The 21,912-nt window shown below is 36.4% G+C and overlaps 1 protein-coding gene across 1 annotated transcript in view; it reads left to right on the top strand.

Annotated features, from left to right (window-relative positions):
* PIK3C2G (phosphatidylinositol-4-phosphate 3-kinase catalytic subunit type 2 gamma) overlaps positions 1-21,912 on the top strand; it is a gene marked incomplete at both ends in the record, with an annotated part of 201,175 nt that overhangs the window by 86,316 nt on the left and 92,947 nt on the right. Inside the window, 2 exons of the mRNA XM_082311225.1 lie at positions 5,825-5,918; positions 7,043-7,137. Of these exons, the coding sequence (XP_082167351.1) occupies positions 5,825-5,918; positions 7,043-7,137 (189 nt within the window). The remainder of the gene's footprint in view (positions 1-5,824; positions 5,919-7,042; positions 7,138-21,912) is intronic.

Here is a 21,912-nt window from a genome sequence, read left to right as displayed (position 1 = left end):
CAACTAAAAAAGGACAGCTATGTAGGATATGGCATGCATTCTGTACATAAGTGTGCAATCTAATCAGGAGGCTAAACCTGTAAATAATCAAGTTTTCCATGTTTTGTTCTTTTGTTTTAATGTAACAAAGTTTGTCTCTGGGGTGGGAAGAACCTTCTAGATCATACAGGTTTCAAATGGAAAACTGCTTTTTGTTAATTTCTTCCTATCTTGTTCTCTCCTAGGATATGGTTCACCATATGGTCTCCATGACATCTTGAACTTATTACTAGTTGTTTTAGTCAGAATTTCTTGTAGAAAATCTGTATAAGCGTTACTTAAAGTATATTTTCTGTGAGTAAATTCTACAGATCCATCTGCCAGTTGATCAGCCAAAGCAATAGCTAGTGTATCTGACCATGAGCTTTGCAGTGTGGTGGGAATGGGGAGGGTTCGCATGTCTTCTCACAATGAGGAGTGACTATATTACTCTTTTTCAATTGAAAATTTTGAAGATCCAGTGTTCTTTTTACTGATGATATTTGTTATGTTTCTGTACTTTTTTTTAGTCCTTGCCATTTTCTAATCTTCATACACTCACACAGTGTGTTCTTTAGAAGTCCTCAGAGGAATGAAAAAAATTACCAACAGAAAGCAAATAGCCCTGCTAATTTTATCTGTGTGCTAAAACTAAAGAAATTCCTTAATTATTATTCTTTAAATTTCCTCTCTCTTCCTGCCTAATTACTTTTAAAATACTTAAACTGCCACCCAAAACTCATCTGTCTATTCTTTTAAACAGTTCTTCCATAGTTTCTCTCCTGGCCCACTTGCACCTGTCAGTGACATGATATCCTTTACTACTAAGAAGGTTTTTTTGTTTTGAATTGGTATCTTCATTCCAATAGGTTTTCTAGCTCCGCCTTCCTTGTTTCTACCAGACTTAATAACATGCATTTCATGGGACCAGAGTCTTTCTTTTTGAAAATGCAACAGAACTTAAAATGTGAAGGGAATTGCAGAAATACATGGCATGTTATAAGTCTCTAACTTAAAAGATGGCTTATGAAAGGCCATTCTGTTCTCTACAGAGATCCTCACATGCTAGAAAATGTAGTGAACTGTACAGTTCCATTTACCTGACAAATATCTTTCAACATAGGGTTATTTGAGACAGTGCAATGAAATTAGGATAATAAAACTGTTAAAAATTAAATGCACATCTATTTCTCATTTACAATCAAGTCACCACTGGCAAATGCTAAAATCTCAAGAGAATTTCACAAATCTGCAGGATGCCTCAGCAGCGCTTAGTTTTCTGTTTGAGTCTGGTTTAGCTGAAAGGTACAGCTAGACAAATAGCTCCCTACTGGCTATCTATATGAAAAGAATCAAAGATTGTAAGTTGTTCTTACTTCTAAAGCAAATTGTAATCTATGCTCATTCAGCTCAAAATTCAACTTTTACAAAAACCATCTTAAAGTCTCAAGGGAGACCTAACAATCTACAGGTACTTAGACAGAAGTTATAAAATAGGTGGCTGTCAATCGTTGGCATCATGCAGGGAGGGAAGAACAAAACAGCAAAACAGGTGTAAAAGTTAAATATCAAAGGAAATCAGTTTAATAACTTGAGGAGAATCCAGGTTGCGAAATGAGCTGTGAAGGGGAAATTTGAAGTCCTGCATAGTGTGACCTATTGCTAAGGACTAGACTCTACAACTATCATTTATGTATTTATTTTTCAGTAGTGTCTCTGAGTATGTAAACCTGAAACAAACTTGTAAGAAGTCACAATCTCTGTTGTGGAGTACTCATTACCTGAAGAGAGGACAAATAAAATCAACCAAAAGAAGAAAGCTACAATATGTTACAATGCAGTCAAGCAAATGAATGAGGAACACCATAGTTCTATTCACTTAATTATTTATTGACCAATAGGTTGTTTGTCGAGGAAAAAAAAATACAACTAGAAGTAATTGGAAACCTGGATGAAAATTACCATTTTGAAACCATGCAAAGAAAGAGTCATACAAGCATTGTTAAATGTTTTTGTTTTAAGTTGCTTTTTTCCTAGCTAAATTCTCAGAGATTTTGGTGACAACCATAAAACAACTAGGGAAGAAGAGTGCTTGAATCTCCTGCCTCTCTGAAGCCATTATCAGAGGCCACAGGTCAGGAACCTGATAATCTATGGTTCAAATCCTTTGCAAAATTGATCTGATATAGATGAGCTCTTCTTTCTTAGGAGAGTGCCCTTAAAGACTGGAAAATTGAATTCGTTGTGATACAGTCATCTCACTTCCTTGCTTCCAGAGTTTTCAGCATGTGTAAAAAATTACATATTCATTGTAGTAAGCCCTGGAAATCAGCTGTCCCCTACAATCCAAACTATGAAGCTGTTTTTCTTAGACCTTAAATGATTTCTCTTGCATTGAGTCACGGACCTAAAAAATCAATTAATTGTGCCCTCTAATCAAAACTAATTTGTGGATTACTGAAATCAGGTTTGATACAACACTCTAAAGTTTGCAAGATTATTCACTGGAAAAACCCTTCTAGCCCTAATTAATACCAGACTACAAGATAGTATAGTTTCCAGGCATGTGAAGTGTAGGATATTTTTTTACTTGGATCTACTTCTAGACCTTACCCCATTATTGGCTTTTAGCGAATAAACTGATGTATGTAAGTGTGAATAGCATAAGCACCATGTAATACTAGTTGAGTTCATAAGTATTTGCTGTAGTTCTAGTGTTTCTGAGGATGTTAAATGTTTGTTCAAATACAAATGTAAGGGGTAAAACAAATACAATTAAATATTTTTCTATTGTACCTGTGGCCCTGAACAACATTGAAATTCAACAGATAAATGGATATTACATCTGGGGCTTAACAAATTGTCAGGTAGTTAAGAGAACGTGTTAACTGCTCATTCTTTCAAAAAGATTCAACTCAGCCTCAAGCTGACCTCGAGATTTACAAGCTGAAGGAAACAGTTTAGTAACCAGGACCAACAAATTACCAAAAATCTCATTCAAGAAGAATGACAAGAGCCATGTTTCCTGAAACAAACTAACTTGTAGATTTTTCACTACAGTGCCTATGCACTTGAGCTCATTATTATTCTAATCACATCTTCCATAGATACTTTTGCTACCTTAGATATAGCCCCAGTTTTGACTTACAGTAAATTAATTCTAAACAAATTAAATGTTAGCTGTTGAATTTTCTGGAAAAGTTGGGATTAAAATAATTTTATCGTTCTTTGTTTAGCTGGAAAAAATATAAGAGTTTCTCTCATCATAGCATTGCATATATTCAAATGCTGGATGCTAGTAAGGACAAGCAGTAACTAGGTAATAACATTTTTCTGCTTGACTTGGTGCCTATATAGAGCATATTTCACTGTTCAGTAACCTGTTGAACCAGGCGAGAAGGGGAAGGGAAAGACTAATTTCCATATTATCTGCACATGCTTGGCACACAGGCCCTTGGAGCAATTGCGTAATTAGAAGATAGGATGATATAAAAGGGATTAATTTTTTTAATATGCAGTCCTTCTTCAAATATTTTTTGTTCTAAATAGCCATGTGAATATTAAAGTAACAACTTCATATTCCTAATAGGTTGCCTAGAATAAATAAAAAAAAAAATCCTTGCAAAATCGGCTAATTTGGGGCTATCATGATAATTTATTTATAATGTATTCTCTCTCTACTCATCAAGGCCCTCTCAGCATTAGACACACAATTATAAACTGTATTAAAAACATCATCAAATATGTACCATAACAGGCAAACAAAATAATAAAATCAGACCTGAGCTGCATTGTTAAAAGAGGGTTTGAAAGTGCTACAGGTGGCAGTTGATTACAGCACAGAAGTCAGGCCTTTCAAGTAGGTCCAACTCTTAGACTTTTTTTTTTCAAAATATCCGCATTTTTATTTGATAGCCTGTAGTTAATTTGATGATCAAAGTGTACATATTGTTTTGCTTCAGTTTGTTTTATTGAACTTAAAAGCTCAAGTTTAGAGCTGCAGGTGCCATTATACTTCTGAGCACTTACCTTTAAAATTTCTTCTCTTTGTCTCATAATAGCAATGAGCAGTCATTGCTGCAAATGTGGTACTGTCTCCCATGTTTCACTTCTGGTTTATTTTTCTAGTGAGTATATTGTTGGTAAAAGGTGCTGGATGGGAAGCTGGGAAAAGAGCAGTCTGTTTTTGTATTGAGCTCATAAAGCAGTAATACTGGTGGCCCCGTGACACCTGCCGTACATGACGGTTCTGATTTTAAAGGACTTTCTCCAGGGCAAATTAAGAGGATAATCTGTGTCCTTTACTCATCATTTTTATGTATGCCTAGACTGCCAAATCAGAGATTTTCAAAAGAGCCCAATAGTCGTATCAGTTCAGAGAGGAGGGATTCACTGCTTTTTGTGAGGCAGGTACTTGGCCTCAGAGAACTGGATCAAAGCCCAGCAGCTCTTTTGAACAATATCTAATTGACTATGGTGCTGTTTGAAGATATTTTTGCCCCTTTGGCAGAGATGACCACTCTTGTGGCTCTGGTGACTGAAAGGTCTGTATGAACATTTCCAGTTTGCTTCAGGAGAAGACAGAAAAGAATCTTGGGATGGCAATGGACAAGCTTCAAGTACTGACAGATAGTTAAGGGTGACACCACGTAGCAGACGTACACAGAAGAGCACATCTGTTCATTTCCTTGTAAAAGCGGGATGGCGGCAGAACAGCTAACCGCGCCAATCTACGCAACTTCTGTGTACATGAAATTCTCCATGTATCACAATTAATGTCACAAATGCAACACACTAAAAGGTGGAAATTATTTTTGTATTTTATTTTTTCAAAAGAAGTCCTTAAAAGATTATTTTTCAGCTTTCAAATATTAAAAGACACACTGTATACTTTTTGTCTTTTTCTCGAAAAGAGAGAAAATGTTCTGTTAAGAGTCAGTTTTGATCAGTCAGGTTACACCAGAATTTCATTCTTTTTCTTTTGTAAAGAAAAATGTTTTGACCAGCTATATTTTCCAGCCTTCTTTCCCTGTTTTATCATTGCTGTTACACCATGTTTTCTTCTTTTATCATTTTCACAGTTAGAGCTCCATCACAAAATATATATTAGGCTACAGCCACTCGGGTTTCAACCAGAATTTGTTGAGAATACAGCTTATGCTGAATACTCAAAAATTTTTCCATCAGAAATGGCTGTTTCACTGACTTGGAGCCTTTCTGGGGGAAGGCGTTGATTTTTTACTAAATTTTCCTTTAGGAAAAACTAAAAAGAAAACATGTTTTCCATTTCAAAATTACTTCTGTTTAAAAAATATCTTTTATTGTGTTATGATATGAACCAGAAGAGCTGACATTAGAATAAATTGCATGAACTTAACCCTTTTTGTGGGGGAAATTTCAAGCTTTTGTGTTGCTGCTCAGAAGAAAAGTCTTCATGTGACTGTTAAAAGTTCCTGTGGCATGTAAAGTTCCTATTTCAAGTAAGTAGGCTCAGCAAGAGAAGATCCATAATTTGCTTCATATTTCAGTACACATAAAGGAAATTATAACATATGATAGCTCAAATTAAAAAGGTATTTGAAGATCAGGGTTTTTTTTTCCCCTGTATGACACTGTAACAGACAATCCAATTAAGTTCTTTGCTGTGTGTTTCTTGACTCTTGTTACAGTAAAGCAAATGAATTGATTTTTTTTCCTATTCCATTTTGAGAAAAAACCTGTTTTTCTAACATTTTATATCAGTGAGAGCTCAGGAGAGTTGCAGTGGTTCAGTAGCATTTAATGATATCTATTTGTTTTGCTCTAGTTTTCCAGATCAAGATATTCGCAGAACAGCAGTCCAACAAATAGAAAATCTGTCAAATGATGAATTGTTAGAATACCTCCCACAGCTGGTTCAGGTAAGGAAGAAATTGATAGCCACGGAAGTCTTCTGTCCAGATCAATAACTTCATTAAATACTTTTGATTCTTTCAGTTTGATTGATACACTGTAAGAGGAACAAATAAGAAAGGGTGGTCAGCTGACATGATGATTGAATTAACAACAGGGCTGAGCTATAGACTGTTTTCCACTCAAGAGAATGTAGTTGTTTGGCATGCTGATTGAACTTTTCTGTATACTACAAGAAGGTATTTTCAAGTAAAAAAGAAAAATGAAAAATGCATCTGAACAACAGAAATTCTGCTATGACCACCAAACCAGGGGCTGGTGGTGGCAGGGCTTCGTTGCAGTCAAGGAAGCAAACGGTGTTCCAATGAATCATGGTTTTCTTAATACTGCATATATGAGGAAAATCATTGCCAGCACAGAGTAACCAGAGCAATTTGCACGTAGAATTGTTTCTTTATAGGTGTACATTGCATTTCACTGGAAATTAATGTTTTACAGGTTATGGGCCCACTGTTTCCAAAGCAATTACTTTGTGGTTGAGTAGGTCCTTTGTTGCAGTTAAGGAGGAACCAGGCGTTTTGAAAGCTTTATCCCCTTTGTAACACTGTGCACATGGATTGCTTACAATTCCACGTTTCAGAGTTCCTCAGGGTTTTTTTGTGTGTTTTTAAATAAATATTTATATAAATGCATGCCCTTATATACACATATCTAGATAGATATATACATATACATGTATGAATATATTTATGTAATCCACTACTGTGAACCAGTAGAACCTGTGCAGCTTTGCAGCATTCACACAGTAGGACACTTATGTGACCTTTCACCTTCCACAACTTCTGTTTCACAAATAAGTTTATCTTCCAAACCAGGTAATGAGATAAAAATTTAAATATAGCATTGATAGTTTTAAGCGGGGGAAGAAAAGCTGCATATTTACATATATGTTAACAGGGCCAGAACACTTGTGTCCTGAAGTTTCTTTGCTCATTGCATTGCTTGAGCATTCTCTATACATTAGATTGCTTCATTCAAACTAAGCACTGGGTCCTTTCTGATTAATTTTGTTATAAAGGAAAGACAACAAAGCCAGCGTACAAATGATTCCTATTATTAATTATCTGTTAAGGTGCTCAAGTTTGAGTGGAGTCTTGAAAGCCCTCTAGTGAAACTCCTGCTGAATCGTTCTCTTCAGAGCATCCAAGTAGCCCATCAACTTTACTGGTAAGATCATTTGCTGTTAGTACCAAAGTAATTTTCTGTTACAGTGAACTTTATCCATGATTCTATTGGTGACAAACTTTCTTTTTGTTTAAAATAAACAGAAAACCTGTTTTTTTGCACCATCTTTATTCTTCTTTCAGTACTGGGTATGGGTAAATTGCATAGAACACCTACTTATCTCTGTGTTCATCCTGCCCCTGGCGGGAGGGAGAGGGGGAAGTTCTGTTCACTTAAGTAAGATACCATTTGTATTTTTCTGCATTTTCTCGTTTGAGCCAAAAATAGTCTTCCTCAAAATTTGCAAGCTCCAAGCAACATTGGCTTACTTATAAAGGATCCTGCTTTTGTGATTTCTCTGACCTCTCCTGAAGCTGTCAGACTTCTCATGTGTGTCAAAGTGTATCTCTTACCCCTTTGCATGTCAGTCTGACTTGTGATGGTAGAGTTTCCAGTAGTTACTTTTTGTGATTATGGAGATGTACCTGTCCTGACAGTAACTGCCATTCACCATCTACCTCTACAATATAAGGACGTCTTTAATTGTATTGTTGCATGCAGTGGTTATTCTGTTTGCTCTGCTATTACTTCAAGGCTCGGTGAATAGGAATGTGGCTTTCTGCCATCTGAACAACTGCCCCATGATCTGAAAATCAAACTGTTGTGGGTGGTTGTTTTTGTGGTTTTTTTTCGTGTTTAGTAATGATGAATGAACTGAGCTTTCATTTTACAGTTCAACTGGTTCAGACCCCTGAAAACAAAAGCTTTCCTCCCTGCAAAGGACAGACAATAACTTGAAATGTAATCATTTGGTTGATGAAGTGTGAGGTCAGAAAGAGCATAGATCATACCTTCGTACCTGCATGATCTCTGGAATTGTTAGTGGGGACAAAACAGAATTATGAATGTGTTTGTTTCACTGAAATGAGTATCATAACAATAACATGCCTAATGAGCATATCTGTCAAATAAAGAGGAACCACATTTAGTGAGCCATTTTTCTGACAGTGCCTGAAATATGCCTGAGACAATTTCTATCTTATATTAAACTTAGTCATACCAGATATAAAATGTCCAGTCTAGAGTTCTTAAATGTGCCCAGAGAGATGGTAGTTTTCCTGTGCAGTTAGAAATGATTTCTAGAGTTCAATGAACAGTGGGAACATCATCGATTTGCCTGTGTTTTCTTTAACTCCTCTCTTCTTTTCAGAAGAAAAATGATTAAGTATCTGCAGATACTTCCTCTTTGCTTTGCAGTGTAGACCTGTGTAGATCCCCATTCTTTTTTTCCAAAATTTTGCTGAAGCTGTCTATATAGCAGATATTCCATCCTGAATAATAGATAGCCTATCTGGCACAGTACAATTTAATGTGGCAAAATAAATTTATTTTATATATAGCTTAATATACCGCATAACTATACATACCCACATCAAATAGAATGTTTCTCAATGTTCACTGTATTCTCTGCCTTTCAGCTGATAGTAGCCTTGTTCATGTAATCCAACCATGGATTGTTTTTCAAACACATTTTCTCCCTGTGTGCATTAGCGATTGGAAATATCATCAGCTACTCAGTGTTTGTTAAATATTTTGATTATTGTCTTCTGCTTTGGTTGCAGATGGAACAGTTCACTAGTTTACTAAACTTGTTTCTAATTAGACATATCCTGGAGTTGCACATGATTGTGGACACTCCCCATAAATAATATTTCTAATTGTATAAATAGTGATTTGCTATTTATCCCTAAATAGAAAGTATCTTCTACCTGAAATGTGAACTTTAGTTTCCTAGAGGGACAGCTTTCGGTTAAATCTTAAAATGAACATGCATTTGTATGTATGTATAAATATGTGTGTTTGTATAAAGCATATATATACACCCATACATTTCTAGAAATATTTAAACAGATTTTCCTTTGGTTTTTTCTTCTTATAATACAAAAATGTATTTTCTCTAATCATTAGTCTTCATTATTGTCTTTCAGTATTGTCTTACTGAGTCATAAGACAGAAATGGAGGTAATTTTGTCAGCATTAGCATCTTGGTAACATAACTGAAGAGTACATTGCCAGCTAACACTTCGCATCCGATAACTTACCTTGTAAACTTGGTAGTCTTAAGAGTTTGCTGCCCGGACCTCCTTAGCCAAAAAAGCAGATAATATCAGGAGAGAGAAACACTGTGATAGTGGATCAGGTGTGTATATTTGAAGTCTTTTTCATGGAACAACCTGTCAATAAACTGCAACAGATGACTTGTTTCTGAGAACAAATTCACCTAAAGGTGATGTCTTAGAATATGGCAAAAGCTGGAGAGTGGGGAAACATGAGCAAATACAGCAGACAAAAATAACAGTAGCCACTTCTGTGGCAGTCATCCTTGGAAGTACAGAGGTAGAACTATGTACACCTAATATAAACTGAGTGGTCGCTAGTTTTAGGTAGGGAGGTTGTTTCACATGACATACTTGCTGTCTGGCTGCTCTCAGTTTCAAAAATTGGTAAATTTTAAACTGTCTGACTAAGCTTATGTGTTTAATATATATGTTTGGCTGAACAAAGTAATTGTGCAAGCGTCTAGTAGTCCCATTCAATTTAGTGGAAGGAGCTGGGGTACCTCTTTTATTTAGGCTTTTTCTTCAAATGTTTCAATCTAAACTGAGAACTTAAATACGGGGCACATCTCTTAAAATTTTGCTTCTTGTATTCATCACACTATACACTTTTTTTCTCTTTGGTTACTCTGCTCTACCAAGTTCTTCAGGAGTAAACTGTTTTCTACCTAACATTTCAATTTATGTAATTATTCATATTCCCATTCCAGTATTTTAAAAGTCAGTTTCCCAAGTCACAAATATTGTTTACAAAGCTTAACAGTAATTTTATAGTTTTTTATTAATAAAGCCTTAATTAATTAGTAAAGGCTTTCCTTTATTTCATAAATGGAATTTCAGTCCTTATAAAAGTAATGGAAAACAGAGGTTTTCTTCCACTTATCTCTAAAGAGATTTTAAAAAGAAGCTCAATAATTTAATAATGTGGGGAACACGTGTGCATGTACACTCATGTAACTTCTTTTAAGAAATGCAATTAGATAACATTTTATTCTCAAGTGTTACATTCTGTTTCATTACCAAATTAGCAATCAAGAAGCAAGAACTGGTAAAAACAAACTTTAGTAGCAAGATTATATTCATTTTTAATTGTAATGAATGACATTACCATTCCACTATTAAAAAATACAACATTGTGCACAGTGTACTTGCCCAAAACTTGGAACAGAAGACTCTAATGTAACTCAGAAAACTGGTGATGTGATTTTGGAACCACAGGGGAAAAGTCGGCTGATTTTAACTCCTGTGTTTTACAACACTATTGTAAATCTACAAACTAGCTACCCGAACTGTTGGTGACTGTCAACACTAACTTATTTTAGTGGCAAATATAATTTATAATAATATCTCAGTTATTTAAAATTGACTTAATTTCCCTGCATGCCAGAGAGAAGCCGTTACCCAACAATGTTGTACCAGCTCATCACCTTTTTGATATTAATGTTGGATAGTAAATTGTTAACTCTTTTCCATCAAGCAGTGACAAGTTAGTCTGAAAAATTTATTTAAAAATTATGGGACAGTAATTGGGAAAGGTGGACAGAATGGATAGAATATTCATTCTTGGGACACACCTTTAGCTGTTGTAAATCAGGATAGCTTTAGTCTGTTCTTTGCTTGTATCTGTTGCAGTTTTGTCCTATTAATTCTGCTATTTAGAATGAAAAGGTAATGATCTCACACCCTGTGTTTGTTTGGTTTTTTTCTTATCATGTGTGACTTTTCCCTTCTCTAAATTCTTGAGGAATTTGGGCCATCTGCATCCCTCAGTGTTTCAACTCCTTATTGGTACTTTTGAATTCACTCCCCTTCTCAAGGAGACTAAAAATTACACATGCATACAGTGGCAGCACAGGACCCATGTACCACTTAAATCCCATTTTAATGTATTTCAAGAGTTCCTAATGTCCATGAGGCGTGGGGAACATTTACCCTGCCCCACTATCTTCTAGAAATTCACTCTGATTCTAGTCTTTTCCCATCAGAGTTCCTGGGAAGGGAGAAGGCTGGAGCAAGTTTTCCCATTCCCTGGAGCTATGGTGAGAAGTTATTAAACTGGTTCTAGCAAAGCAGAAAAGTTGCTTGAGGGGAAAGAAACCTGCTGAGCCCCTTTGGGCCCTTCTGCTGGCTGAAAGTCTCTGTTTATCTCCTTGCTACTATGTTTCACACACAGGTTTTTTTGACAGCTTTTGTGCTGGAGTTTTAATCCGCCCCTCTGTCTCTGGCAACCTGCCAATTGGTTTCCCACTTGCTTGAGTGTTTTTGGCTTTTAGCTACTTTCATAGGTGGCAGCTGCAGCGTACAATCGAAACAGCTGGCTGGGGCAGCAGGTGGCCAGGAGTATGTCTCACAGATGGTTGCCTTCCACAGGAGGACTGAATAACGGGGAGAAGTATAGTGTCCTCTTAAGAGCTCTGGCAGCTGCTTGAAGATGGTGTTAAGAAACAGGTTTCATTGTCATGGAAGAGTATGAGTGTTTGTAAATTTTGGCGGAGCATGAGAATCTGGTATGCTTAGCTCAAGAAAAGAAAAAGTTAGGTGAAATCCTTGCTGAAGGCAAAATGTCCTTTTGTGGCTTGTCTTCTAAGTTCTCTTAGAGTTTTAAGTCACTAAAACTTTACAAAACTTTTCTAGTTTATAATATTTCTCTACGTTTTGACTGACAACCAAGAGAAAAGGGAGTAGTCTTCTATCTTTTCCAGTCCACATCTTGTAGATAAGTAAGAATCTAAGATTAAAAAGGAACTCTTAGTGAAATGCAGCACACTGAAAACAATGTGAATTAGACTATTGATTTCAAGGCTAGAACATCGTATTTTATTTTTATTTCTTTTTCTATATGAAAAAGATCTGTAAGAAGCAAAAAGAACATAAGCAATGTATAAAAGTTTAAAAAGACCCCAGTTAAATCCTCTGCTATTGGTAGGTTTGTCCCTCAATACTGTGTTTTCCAAAATCGTTACCACTTAGTTTCATTCAGCACTCCAGCATTGGAGCAATAGATTATTGTTTCATATTTTCTGAAAGGAAATATATTTTTCGCTGTCAAAACTGGTCTACGTTAACCATAATTTACTTGAAGACTTCAAAAGAAGGAATAAATCAAGCAGATACTCATCTGTCCAACACTCTTAATTATCTGAACATTAAACAGATGGCCATCCTCCAGTTCTTTCTCTTCCCATTTATGGTCTTTTTTCCCACAGTCAGAAGTTATCAAGTCTGCTAATTATTAATGAACTTCCTAAATAGCTGTGTAGAGCAGACTGAAAATCCCAACCCATTAAAATGACATTAATGTAAATGCAAAATACATCTTATTTTGGTTTGTGTTAATTTGGTCCTCCTTACTGATCAGAATCAAAAGGTTATTTAGTCATACATGTAACTTTAAACCTGTGAATAGCCAGTCCCAGTACATGTTCCATCCGTTGTTTTGCTACTCTTTATTAGGATTTGAGTTCAAGTTATCGGTGTTTGTTATTGTAATGAAAAAATACACCACTATGTATGTGTACAAGTGAATCTACTTAGAATTGAAAAGATAAAATAAAAAAGGTCAAAGATTTCTGAAAATAAAACATGAACAGAGCAACTGGCTTTAATTCTTTTAGCTGCTTCATGATTTATGAGGTAGCACTAGGGAAAATGTTCTTCAGTACATTGTTTTTCCAAACACTGCTCGTCTGATTTATTTTTGTTTTGGCTCCTTTTACTTCTAAGAATGTTGAAGCTGACAAATCTAGTTGTTCAGTTATGCTGGAAAACTCCCTACTAGCTTGAAGTCGTATCTATCATAACCCCTTCAATAATGTAACTGCATATGAAAGATGGGTGTTGTCTTTTGGATATCCTCTGTGGAAAGGATTGAATGTGCCATTTTGGTGGTCTGTTACTGTCTCTCTGATGCTGGGATGTGATGGACTATAATGACCCGCTTGTGGAGTTGAACAGGACTGAGGAAGCGGAGCAGGTGTTGCTGAGGAAGGGATTCAGAGCAGGGCTCTGTGCAGATGTCACACTAGGCTTTCATCTGTGCCTTTCATCTCTCTTCCATTAAAAATGTTTTATTGTTGCTTCCTTCAAAAACAAAACAGAAGGCCAAAATCTTTCCTGATGGATACCTCACATAATCTTTGCTTGTCCCAGAGGAACATTTGGGGATGTAAACCAGAGTAGTAATAAATCAGGAAAGCTTTTGACAAAACATTAATCTAGTTCTGTCACTTCAAATGGATAATTTTCAGTCATGAATTTGATGGATGTGGAGGAGTTGTTTTGTTTTTTATACTGTGAAAGACTGCTATAAAAAGATGACTGAGAGTAATCCATGAAGCTATGTCTTTACACTGAAATTTGCTTTAAGTATTCATTGAGCTAGGCCAATATAGGAAGAGTGACCAGCTTTAATAATCTCAAATGTCCAAATCATGCATAATAACAGTAGCTGCAATTTAAAGATGATGCAAATTTCCCAAATCAGGCTGTAATGATTTTGGAGAGTTAAATCCTCAGTCGGAAAGTGAACAGCATGGAGAATCCTGTGATTCTCAGCTGAGCAGCTGGTGGTGTGTTTCAGTGGTGAAATGTTGCAATCCTGCAGTTGAGGGGGGTCCTCCAGCAGGCTGTTTCTCTGCTACAGAGTTGTGGTGCTACCTGATCCTGGTTACTGAGGTGAAATGTTAGGAGAGGATGCCTCACTTTAAATTTGTCAGATATGATATCTAAAAAGTTTTTCTTCTTCGCATTCCATGCTTGCACTTTCACTTTTTACCTTTTGTGAATGTATGGAAACGATTTCATTATGATCTCCTTTGTATAAAGCTTTTTTTCTATAAATGGCAATTATTGTATGCAAAAGGAGTCTGCAGATGTTTCAAAATTGCATCAGATTATGTAAAACACTTTGTAAGTCTTGCTCTGTTGTAGGTTTTGTGCTCTTTCCATCTTAGCAAGCTTTTGTGTTTTAACTACAGCTGTTTGAACCAGTTTTTGGCAAAATTTGTCTTGAGCTACCCTAAAGAGTTGTTTTCAATCCATTTTTCTTTGAATGCGTGTTGCAAAGTTATTACCACACGACTTGAATAAATGCAGTGCAGGCTCTGAGTTTCTTGGATTGATATGTTGGGAGTCCTCATTTATAGTTATCCTGCAATTGATCACAGCCTTGTCTGACAGGTTTGAGTTTAGTAAATCATTCCTATCTCTGAACACTTTCAGTGGCATCTTTAGGGAAAACTATGAATAAACAGAGAGAGGCTTCAAGTGAATACAGGGCATTCGGTGTAATGAATTATTGGTCATCTTAACGTTGCTGTCAGTTGTATGTTTCTGTGGTTAATATTTCTAGGTTTAATGATCATTCTCCACCAGAATGAAAGCTAGGCCTTGGACCTTTGTCTAAATGACTGAAACATTAGAAAAAGGAGAATCATGAATTAGACTTTGTTGAATATGTTCCATCAATACATGATTTAACAGAAAATTGCTTTGTGACTAATGGGAATTTTTCTAAGAAAAGAAGTCCCTAATGTAAAAGCAAATAAAATTATTAACAGGTTTTGAAATTTAAAAAAAAAAATCAAAAACTATAATAAAAGGAAATATTTCTAGGGAAGAGAGGCACAATGATTGATAAAAGGTCCTCCCAGGTCAACAGTGCAGAATTATTATAATTCAGTATTTTTAGGTATTTGCAGATGCTGAATATTTCAGGATTAAATTCATAAAACTCTTGCTATTTGAAAGTATTTCCTTAAGCATTAATTGCTTTCTGAATGCTCACCCATACTAAATGGTATATTACTCTGTAATCATAATGTTGTCATTTGAATGGGGACCAAATTAAAAATAAGCTGAGAGGGGGAAGAAAGAACTGTCAGATGAGTTGTCTTTGCGTGGCTTTTTTGCTTGAACACCACCGCTAAGGTGTTTTAATAACCTGCTTTTAAGCAAGAGAATTACGCAATGGACCATGTCTCACATAGTCTCATTCAGTGTTTTCTTGGCAAAGAGCCCACTCTCGTTAAAACTGATGTATGTTGGACCGTGGAATTAAATAACAGAAAGTGACCAGTGAATCTAAAGGAATTAAGATTCCTTCCAAATCTAAAGCCTGTCAAACTCTACGCAATATTTCGTACAACCAGTAGACATCTCAGTCAAAAGACAACTGGATAGTTCTTTAGCTTCCACTGTGGTGTCCATGAAATACACAGAACATTGTTTGGTAAAGTTCATGACATTATTTCTTTGTTTCAGATAGAAAATCAGGCTACAAGAATTGACTTTTATGTCTGAAAGGCCATTATTCCTATATAAAGATATTCAGAGATATGTTATCGCAATATTATACCAATAGTGGGTGGCTGTTGGTGTAGTTAGTAAGGAATTTTTCACTGGATTTTTTTAAAAAATGTTCATAAAAATCAAAGTTTTTCACAGAAACATTGAGCTTAGATACAAACATTCAGATGGTATCTGAAGTGCCAGATGAAGTTGAAAAAAAAAGTCTTAATACATATGCTAGTCACTGGAGATGTAAATTAGAGACTTGTGGCTGAGGTAACCCAGTGAGTGCCACATTGATCTATTTTGAATTATTTATCTTCCCCCTCCCCCATATTGTTGAAAAGTACCCCATTCATTCTAAAGCACGTCACCAGCATTTTTTTTAAACTCAACCCAGAGAAGATGCAACGCATATTTTAAGACAATCCCTAATACAAAGGTTGTTATATCAGGTACATCTCCTCCTTTTGGTGTTCATCTGAATTGCTCAATCCTAAACTATTAACAGATTGTCTTACTTCTTAGCTTGAAAACAGACTGTCTTTTAAACGTAGTGATTTATGAAATACCATTGGCATCTCATCTGTGCTGTATGTCACCTGGCTGCTGTTCGCTGATGGCTGTTACTTGAGAGAAAACCTGTTTGCTTATTTAAAAAAAAAAAAAAGACAAACAAAAGGTGTTATTAAGTGGAGGGTGGGGTTTAAGACAGGATAAATTGCTGGCAGCAGCATGTATACAGGAAATTATTTGGTTGTAAATTTGATCAAAGCTTCAGTGCTGGATTAGCTATTGTTTTTCATTTATCTGTCTTTTAAAGAGCTAATACAAATTACCTCCGCTGAAAATTTTAAAAGGTGAATACAAGTTTGTTTCTATTCATACTTTGTTTCTACTCAGTTCAGGATTTTAGTAGACAGAAGCAAAATAAAATGCTGGATGTTGGTCTCGTCAGAAAAAGAAATTAGAGGACCAAATTTCCAAGGTGTAGTTGAGCCACGCAAGCAGGGCACAATGGAGCATTTGCAGCTCTAGCGTGGTGCAGCTTCTGTTGTGTGGATAAACAGACACGGAAGTAACACCAACACCTTTTTGTTAGTATTATTAACATTATTAATGATGATATTAACATTATTAATGATGAGAAGAACTGCAGAGGTGATCAATTTTAAGATGTTTTAGGAGACGGCTTTTAGTGATTGCCTGGCCTGAACTAGAAAAAGGATTTCTCTACTGCTGGCTGTTCCTGCTTCCCTTAGAAAGATCTAGATAAACCGTACTGAATGAGCAAGTAAATGAACTGTCTTGTTAGTAAAACTAAGAATACTAAAGTCCTCCTCATTAAAAGAAGAGAGCGTGCTGGGATAGGTATTATAATAATATAACTTAGTAACAAAAATTTAATGGTCACTTGAATAAAGAAGCAATGGCACATACAAAAGTGGATGATCTTTTTGAATCAGCACCATCGCTGTCTCACAAACTGAGATTTCCTTTCTCATCTCATCTAATAAATTGCTTGGAGAGTTCAAATCCTTAGACATAAAAGGTGACTCTAAGTATTTCAGTGTAAACAACAAAGCAGCCCTCAACATCTCTCTCAATAAAATCCTGTTTTATGCTTCTTACTCTTCATTTTTCTAGCTTGTGTAGCAGGGCTTATATCCAAGTAGATTTTAAAAAAAAAAAAAAAAAAAAAATTCTCTTTTCCCTTACATGAGTGCTTGGTTTTCATGTTCAGCTTCCCCCAGCAATTGTTCACAGTATGTCATCCAGTGAAATTAAAATAACTGTTCCCCCAAGGCCTCCTTACACTCCATTCCCAGACCAGTGCTTTCTCACATGTATGCAGTGGTGGTTTTATATTTACAGATATACGTACACTGGTGCACATGCTTTCCTGCATGTAGTCTTTATAATCTAATCTATGGTGTTTCATATTTGGAAACTGAAAGCTTTCTTCAAGATTCACTTGGAAATGGGTAGAGGATGTAATGTGCAAAGCAGCATGCTTCTAGCAGTTGAAATGGTTGAAACAGGGAATTCCCTCCACCTGGCTCCGCAGACATTTCTGTCTCTCCTGCTTCAAGATCCCAATTCTTCTCCCAGGCTCAGAAGTCAAGGCAGCCTTCACTGGTTTGAGAAGGGAAGGAATTGCCACAATATTCCCAGTGTCTGCACAGAAGAATCGAACTATGCTTGAACTGATGCAAAAGAGGCTTTAGGCAGGCTAAGGGACAGAGTAGTCACTGAGGGAACTGAGAAGGATAGCAAATCAAAATATCTTTATTGGAGGACGGATGCAGAAAAGCAAAAGAGGAGAGCAGAGATAAGTAGTACAGTAAGTAACATAGTTCTGTGTTCTCTAAGAATTAAGAGTTAATTTCTCCCCACTGTGAAGTTTAGATTGAGGTGAAGACCTCCTGAGAGAACTGGGAGATTTGGAACCATTCCCACAAAAAAACATTATTCCCATGTATAACCTGTACCGTTACTCTCCCCTCTCTATATAGTGTAATTTTGATTTGATTGATTATATTGCTGCATGTTCCTCTGGAGATCCTTGTGCCTAGACATGTAACCAGTCTGTGCTTCTACCTCAGTGTAAGTTATTGATTCTAGAAAACAAACAGCCATCAACTTCCCTTTCAGAGGAGCCACTGGAGACTCATACTTGATCATTTCACACAAATCCTGACTTTGACTGAACTGTCCTCTTTTGCCTGACATAGCTTTTCTAAGAACCTGGAACACTGTACGCCAAATAGTGGTAACTAAATAGTCAGCTGTTCATTCAGAGAAAGAAGCTCTTACATTTTTTGCATTGCAAACACTCAAGAGAATGTTGTCCAGGCAGTGGCTTAGGCAAAACCCCAATCTCTGCTATTCTGTACCCAAGGGTAGTTCTGCCTGATGTGGTTTAGACAGTGTAAAGAATAATGTGGAGTCTTTGTTCATGTTCACAGTCCTTCAATTCTTGAGCCATCAGGGTTGTCCTTAGATAATGTTTTGCAGAAAGGGTGCCCTCATCTTAGGAATGCTTGAGAATGATATGAATGTTGCCTAAATAAGCAACTTGGTAATAGGTATCATCTGTTGGATGGAGACTTTCATCAGTAACTTTCTGTAGTGTTCCACACAGGTCACGTTACAGCTGGAAGATAGTATCATGGTGAAAACCACAGGATAGGATCCCAGACAGACAAGAATGGTCAAATATGTTCAGCCTGAAGGAATTCCACTTGCCACCAGCGGTGGCAGTGTTGGGCCACTGCAAACACTCCATCACACAAATGTTAATACTGTCTTTCACCCAGAAGTGTAATGAAGTATGCTTCCTCCTACCTCTCGTCAGTTCCTTGATGTATAAATAGCCAGTGAGGGATTTTATCTTTTACATTAGAATAAGAGCAAATGGCATAGCAGTAGGGATGAGCACTGTCTTTGGTAGCATCTGAAGAAACCAAGCCTGAAGGCAAGCTGAACAAACCCAAAATTATTTACTGGAAAAAAACAAAACAAAACAAAACAAAACCCACCAAAACCTAGAGGAGCTAAGTTCAACACTGTTTATATGAAGAGTTGTTTCTTATACTTTTATTCATTTCAATCAGAAGTTTTACAAATATATAATGGAAAGTACGAAGAAAAGTTACGAAAATTAAAACCTTTAAGAGAAATTATCTGATTGTTCCATTCTGCCCACATCACCAGTCATGTGCTTGGGTATAAAAGTTCTGCAACTAGGCAGAAAACATAAGATTTGATGATGATATTATTTGAAAAATAGCTGTATAAAAAGCCATAAGTTACAAGTGACAGCAAATGCTCTTTGGAATAATAAACCAGTAGTTTTCAATTAGTGTTAAATGAGAAATCATGTTATGTCAGCTGATATTAAAGGGATATAAATGTCTGGATTAGTACAAAATTATCTGATGTCTGGGAAAAAATTTAATTTACTGAATTGATATTAATCAGGCTCATTAGCTTTAGTGTGGCAGCTGCCATCTTGGCTAATGCGGAAGGGATTGAACAGGGATTTCCAGAGCCAAATCCATGGGTGTGGATTAACTTTTAAAGAACGCTCCTTCATCGTGAGTGCTGTAACACATTATATGTTTTTAACTGAGGGAAGACCTTGTTTGTACATCAGCAAGGGAAGTGGGGTTCTGTCTGGGAAACAGGGCATTGCTATTCGTAATAATTATCCTGTTAATAAATATTCTGTTAATATCTGGGAATAGAGGAGGTCAGACAGTAAACAAAATTTCAGTGCTTCTTAGGGTTTGGCATAATGGCGACTGATAAAGCTCTGCTTACCTAGCTCAGCTAATTTCTACTTTGACCTGTAGCATTTCCTTTGTTGAGTCTGGTATTAGAAGTCAGTATTTATTCTTCTACTTAACCTTCTCCACAATGTCATTCTATTGTGTGTGATGATTTCTATCAGGAGAAGCATTTTTATTAATTAAACTTTTCTAACAGGCACTGCTTAGCCAGCTTCTGAGCAACTTGCATAAGCCACAGATCTCATGTATGTGTTTTTGTTGATAGGGCAGTTTGTTGAAATTAATTTAAGCAGCCATCATGGCAAATTTTCTTGCAATTGTCAGTGCTTTGTGCTATGTGTCGCTCAGAAGTACATTGCTTGGTCATGGTACGAAAATGGAAAGTCACTTAAATAACGGCCCATTTTAGTATCATTTTTTGTATCAGTTCAAAGCTGACACATGCAGTTTTCAGTTGTTGCCCTGCTTTATCATCAGGAGTTTTTTAAACAGCAATTTAAAGGAGGTTTAAACTAATTTGCCTGGCTCTGCAAGGTTTGTCTATGGCCACCACCCTGTGAGTACTGCCACCACTTTGCTGGTAGAAATAATATAGCACTTATCCATATTAATTTTTGGCACACACAGATTTTTGCTCACTCAGCAGAGCACACATCTAAGGAGAAATGTGGTTGATTCAGGGGTATTCACGCAATAAAAAATGAGTGAGCATGTGTATGGTGGGAGAAGGGAGGAAAGTTATGATTTCTGCCTCTCAGTCCACTATCCAGCTGCACCCTCACATGGACTGCGCGTAAGGACAGCACTTGGAGTGCAAGAAAGATACCTATAGCAGATCCAGTGAGTTTCAAAGTCCCAGCAGCATTTTGTGCCAGACGGCTGATCTATATTTATTCTGCCAATGCAGTAACTGCCCCTGGAGAGCACACTCCACTCTGTACCTGACTCAGGACATATGGAAATATGACATCTGCTTACTGCAATAATAATTCCACAAATGTGGTTCTGAATCTTGGAAGTAGAGCTGAACTTTTCATCATAACTAAATCTTAATTCTGCTTTTCTCATGAGTGAAAAAATGCCTAGGACTGGTATTTTCTCCCATATGATTGAAAAACGCCGGCTATATGAGTACCATACGGAAAGGAGGTGGCAATGTTATTAAACAGACCAATTTGCCATGGCATTTACCTCTGTGGCATAAGAGCAGCTTACAAACAAAAAGAGCATCCTATGAGAAGATTAATAATCCTTTTCTCTTTTGAAAAGGAAAACAAAAGCATAGAAAAATTAAAGAATTTTGCCAAGGTCACCCAGCATGTAAAATCAGGAATTCAAGATGGATTTTCATTCCTATACCTGCCTTAAATTCTTCTGATATTAAAATCTATGAATTTTAACCCTAAGACTATATAGTTTGATCTAAAGAGAGTCATGTAAGATTTCTTTGGTAAAAGCTTGAGAAGTAATGCCTTCTTGGTTAGGGGTTCATTAAAAGGGAATTTAGCTTATTCAAAAGTTTATTCAGATCTGATCCCACAGTTGAACATCTCTCAGCAGAGCTAAGATGGACGTGTAAACCTAGATGAAACTTAATGTCTACTACCCAGCAATGAAAGAGCAACAAGCTGACTGAAATGAGAGATTAATTTCAGCAAGCCTCTGCAAACTAAGGCAACCTAATTTCACATAGGTCTATGCCTCACTTTCCTACTGTGCCTGCCCTCCAGCTCTTCTGTTTTCCATGGTAACTAGGTCAGCTGTCAACTTCGAAAATACCCTTGGGCCAACTAAAAAAGAAAAGTTTTCCCTTACTAATATCTTAACAGCAAGCTTTCCCTGGTACATGAGCTTAACTTCAAATTCCCACTTCTCTTTTTACAAAGCCAATATTTGGTGGCAACAAAGCCGTGAAACGGAAGGAAGATCAGAACCAGACCAGTATTTAAAAAAGAGAAATCTAAAGATATTTCCTTCGCTACTCTGCTCTCCTCTCCTACCCTTGCAAAAGATACTATAGATATATATGAGGGGGAGTGAAAAATGGAGAGAGACCAAGAAAAGAAAAGGAAGAAAAA

The sequence above is a fragment of the Platalea leucorodia genome (genome assembly GCF_965183815.1).
Source record: "Platalea leucorodia genome assembly, chromosome: 4".
NCBI lineage: Eukaryota > Metazoa > Chordata > Aves > Pelecaniformes > Threskiornithidae > Platalea > Platalea leucorodia.
This window is presented reverse-complemented; position numbering and strand designations above follow the sequence as displayed.